This window comes from Bidens hawaiensis, unplaced genomic scaffold (assembly GCF_021521415.1).
Source record: "Bidens hawaiensis isolate Kalapana, Puna unplaced genomic scaffold, B.hawaiensis_p1.1 tig00002477_1, whole genome shotgun sequence".
Lineage (NCBI taxonomy): Eukaryota > Viridiplantae > Streptophyta > Magnoliopsida > Asterales > Asteraceae > Bidens > Bidens hawaiensis.
Genome location: NW_027491136.1, coordinates 668,329 through 673,296, shown reverse-complemented (window position 1 = coordinate 673,296; position 4,968 = coordinate 668,329). Strand labels below are relative to the sequence as shown.

General features: G+C 35.2%; 1 protein-coding gene across 1 annotated transcript; it reads left to right on the top strand.

Annotated features, from left to right (window-relative positions):
- The first annotated feature begins 545 nt into the window (after positions 1-545).
- LOC143619576 (uncharacterized) lies at positions 546-2,688 on the top strand. Its single transcript, XM_077091467.1, has 3 exons — positions 546-692; positions 1,450-1,713; positions 1,812-2,688. Exons 1-3 carry the CDS (start codon positions 546-548, stop codon positions 2,472-2,474), a joined length of 1,074 nt encoding a protein of 357 aa, XP_076947582.1. The 3' UTR covers positions 2,475-2,688.
- The last annotated feature ends 2,280 nt before the right edge of the window (positions 2,689-4,968 follow it).

Genomic DNA, 4,968 nt, shown 5'->3' with positions numbered 1-4,968 from the left:
TGCAACTTGCTACTGTATTTGCACCATCAGTTCATATTTAACATAGATATTGAAATTATATATCTATATATATAACATAAAATATTTAAAAAAATATATAATTATATTATATGGTCCGGTCCGGTTTTGTACGGTTGATTTTTGATATAAATCGTAAACCAAACCGTTCACTCTGGTTTGAAATTATTGAAACCGACCGACCGAAACTTGAAGAAAAAACCAACCGTTAAACCGAACCGATAACCTGTTTGGGCGGTTTCACGGTTTCGAACCGAACCGTGAACACCCCAAACCTCTATATTAACGTAATGATTTGGATCACAATTTAACCCAAATACGTATCATCAAGACCCCCTAATGTCATTAGGCCGGTTCAATTTAAAGGCAAATAAGTTACTCGGTTTTTGAAAATAAAAACAAAACCGGTGGAAGGCCGGATAACATCATTCATCACTGAAAGAGAAAGAGAGCACGATAAGGTAGACGCTACCAACGGAGAATGATAACGTAAGTGCTTGATATAGGGTAAGGGTAGGTAAAGTAAAATGGAGCATTTTAAGTCTCGAAGCAACGATTACTTTCACTTCACAAACCCTCATGATGATATTAGTGAGTTAGATGATGATGATCACAGTTGTGATTTTAGTTTCCACACTTATGAGATTAATCGATCAACGCCTACTAATCCGCAGGTAATAATTAATAATAGTTCGTGTATGTTCGTTCTTTCATAACTAATTTTGGATCATGTTACTAGAATTAACTTACTTAGGTAATGAAGCAAAATAAGCATGTAGCTCATCAACCCTAACTTGAGTATTTGGACACTCAATTAGATTATAGTTAAACTTACACTTATGTCAAACTTTTGAACCCTAATTTATAGCTACATGTGTTTTTCCCGTAGTCCTTTCGGGTTTGAAAATTTTAAATCTAGAACCGAAACCCGACTCTAATCTCTCCCAGATTTTTCAGGTTCGGGTTATTCGGGTTTCAATAATTTGACCTGGAAAACTAAAGAATTAGTTTTTGGCTGTGTATTGAGAACATATATGAATACATTCGAACAAAAACCGATCATACAAAACCTGTAGAATCAAACGAACTTGAAATCGATTGAACAAAAACCTGTAGAATTGTTGTTGAACAGGTAAAATTCATAGAATTAGTTGAATATAAGCAATTAGAATTTAGAAGTAAAATAGCCATAGAACTTGAAATTGATGGTACACCAATCAAAGAGTCGAATGAATCTGTGATGTAATACTAAACGAATGAACGCACACTATTAGGACATTAAACGCCGAACGGGTTTTTCGGGCCCAGAAACGAGCAATCAGTAACTGAACCGGATTAGAACGGTTCCGGGGGTTGTTCCATGGATATGAGTACTTTCGGGGCTCATAAAGCCTAAAATCCTAAATTATTTGGTATTGGTTTATTCTACAGACAGTTGGTGTGATGAACCGGAATGATACTGTTAAATTTGGGGCTTTTGACAATGAGGCATTGCTATGTAAATTAGACAATACAATGAAGAACATATCTGATAAACTTCACCTCAAAATTGATGGTATTGGCACACAAATCTCTCACCTAGAGGATGAAGCCTGCAAGCTTGATAACTATGTGGAGGATGTGAAGAACTCTGATGAATGGTATCATGAGACGACTCACAGGAAGCTGAGGCGGATGGAGAGTATTTTACAAGAGGTTTTGATTGCTATATACTTAATGCTACCTGTTTCATATCATTTCATATTGGTTTCATACGTATATGATTTTTAATATTTTCGTTTGATTTGTGTCAGGTGCAAGATGGTGTTCTGTATTTGAGAGAGAAACATGAAATAGCTGAAACACAACTTCAGCTTAATATTCTTCATGGTTCAGTGAGAGACAAAATAAATATTGCTCCACCGTCATTTTGTAACACACCAATTTATAACCGACAATCAAACGAGTTCAATTTGTCACAAGCTGGCTCTTATCATCCAGTAGTCTTTAAAGCTCATGAACTTGCAGCTCAGCAATACGCCATTCCGCCACATCAGCAATATCATACGCCTTCCCAAAAGAAACCAGACCTTCAGTTTCCACATTTTGCATATACGCCTGAATTTGCTAGTTTTTCTAATGCTCGCTTTCATGGTGAATTGTCATCTTCATATGAAACTTCACATGTGAAACCCGTTGTCTCGTTTCTGTATCCCCAAGAAGAAAGTAGTAGAAGTAATTACATTAATACCCCTGCAGCCCAAACACTGCCTTATGCGTTACCAACTGCCATTGGCGTGATAGAGGAATCTAGATCCGAAGAGAATGGGGATACAATTCCAGTAGAGGATATAGTTGACCAGGTCACTGGAATGGGTTTCAGGCGGGACCTTGTAAGAGCTTGTGTGAGAAAACTGACTGTGAACGAGTCTCGTGTGGATCTCAATTCAGTGCTTGATAAGCTGATGAACAAGTGAAATGATATCCTGGTAACCCGTTCTTTTTAGCTTTTAATATATGTTCAATAGGTTCTATATCATTTGTATAATTACAAATGATCTGTGAATAATATAGTGGTTGCATAATCGTGTTATAGTTTGCCGTCACCTGTGAATAACAATAATGTAATTTGCTTAACGGCCATGTGACTGTACATATGATTATTTATAAAAGATCCAGCTTTATTTATCACAGGATAAGATTATTGAAATCCAAATCTCTATCTTTGACACAAGACTTAATAAGCTAAGAACATTAGGCTGATTCTTTGAGTGATTTTGTGATGAATAATAAAGACAACTATATTTGTGTGTTTGATAAATAATAAAGAAAGATGGCATAAAGAAATGTGAGTGTAAAAAAGGTGTTTTGTGATGATGTTATATAGTTGACAAAATTAATAATGTATGAACATGAAGAGTCACTTTAAGGATGTATGTGTGAGTGGATCTTGCTTTTAGTTACTTATTATAGGGTCAAGACATGACCCCTAAATCAAGACTTGTATCTTGAAAAGATTGTGCGATCTTCTTTCCAATCTCTCACTTTTTGTTTCAAGATTGAATCTAGAAAAAGGGTATGCCACTACTCAAGGTCAGTAACCTGTACTGTTTATGCATTCCAGCTTATATTCTGCTGCACTACAATTAATTTGTAGCATTGCGGATGGAATTTGGGTCCCACAAAACGAGCTCTACTCGTAAGAAAATTTCCAAGCTCGAGTTTGGGTCGTAAATTATTTGTCTGACTCGTAAAAAAATGCTTGTAATTCAGTTTGTGCTGATTTGGCCTGTTTAAACATTCTAGTATAGTTTCAGCTCTTGATAACGCGTTTGAATCCATTTGCATTCTTTTATTCTATTGGTGCGTGTTTGTTTTTTTTTTTGTTATTTAAAACTTGTATAATTTGATATTGTTGTCAAGTTGTTACTTGAGACTTTAATGAAATGAAAACTCTTTTTGAGTTGAGAAAACCCATCAAAACCGATGTAACAATTAATTTTCTTTTTAATTTGTTAACATATGTAACGAATGTTATTATAGCTATCACAAAAAAGGGAAAAAAAAAGAACTTATTAAGCTAATTGTTACACTTGCACATATTATTAGCTACACTTGCACATATATAACACTTAGGTAGCGTTTGGTCTGCAGGAATGATAGTAGGAATGGAATGATTCATTACGTGGGAATGAAAAAAAGTGATGTTTGGTTGCTCAATGGAATGGAATCATTCATTACACATGAAATCCCATTCCATCAAAACCATTCATTCCCACCCTTTTTTTTTTTCATTCCATTCCTCCTTCACCATACTTTCTCAACAACACTACCACCTAACAACCACCACCACCACCACCATTGGCACCACCACCAACTGCCACCGTCGCCATTGTAGTTTCTTTTTTTTTGGGTTAAAAAGTATTTTGAGATACGAGTGTTTTTTTTATTTCTATTTCATTTCTACAATTTTTTTGGATACCAAACACTAAAAATTAATAATTGATTTCATTCTCATATGTTAACCAAACAAGACAAAGGAATGGTAATGATCCATTTCATTCTCTTGTCCATTCCATTCATTCTCCCATTCTATTCCCCTTTCATTCAATTACCTCCAACCAAACATACCCTTAACGCTATCCAAAAAGTAACTTTGAATCCAAAAGGTAACAATCAAAATTTTTATTCATTTTTAGTCTCTACCACACGAACCTACTTGATTTGTTGATTTATTATACACTACACAAACTCACTACCAAATCGCCTTTTGATGATTTGTTGTTGGAACTCCTTACCCAACCGATCCGCCCTAAAACCAACCCAACAACAAAAACGCCTAAAACCGCCACCTAAGCATCTTAAAACTAAGAAAAATCGCTCCATTGGCCCTCCAAGGTTGTTTGAGGGCTGGAAGAAGACGGGGTGAAAGGGGTTGGGTTTAGATACCCATGACCATCTACTGAGAAGATTCCGACAAAGCCACACGTCTTCTTGATTTGGCAATCGATATGCAAATGAATTGGTGGCGGTACCCATGATTTGATATGAGTAAATTTAAAAATCTAGGGACTAAAACCGTAAGATCATATCACAGAAACTATTCGTGTAACTCTTTTAAAAGGCACATACTAAATCATTAAAAAAAATATTTTGCTTATCAAAATACGAGCTATCTCGACTTAAATGCGAGTTAACCGACTACTAATAAACCCAAAATGATGTCGGTCATGTTCAGTCTGCACGTTGACCACATAGTTTTTGATCTAATGGTATCAAAGTATGTAAAATTGTCTCCCTTCCTATGTGGTTATGAGTTTGAGTCATGTGGGGCAATAGTATATATTTATGAGTATAATTAGTGAGTGTGTTCTAGCAATTAGAAAAATTATCTATACTTTAGTGACTACCTTGGTGAACTATACAAACATTTGTAAAAACTATTTTTGCTAACTATATATAAAGTAATAT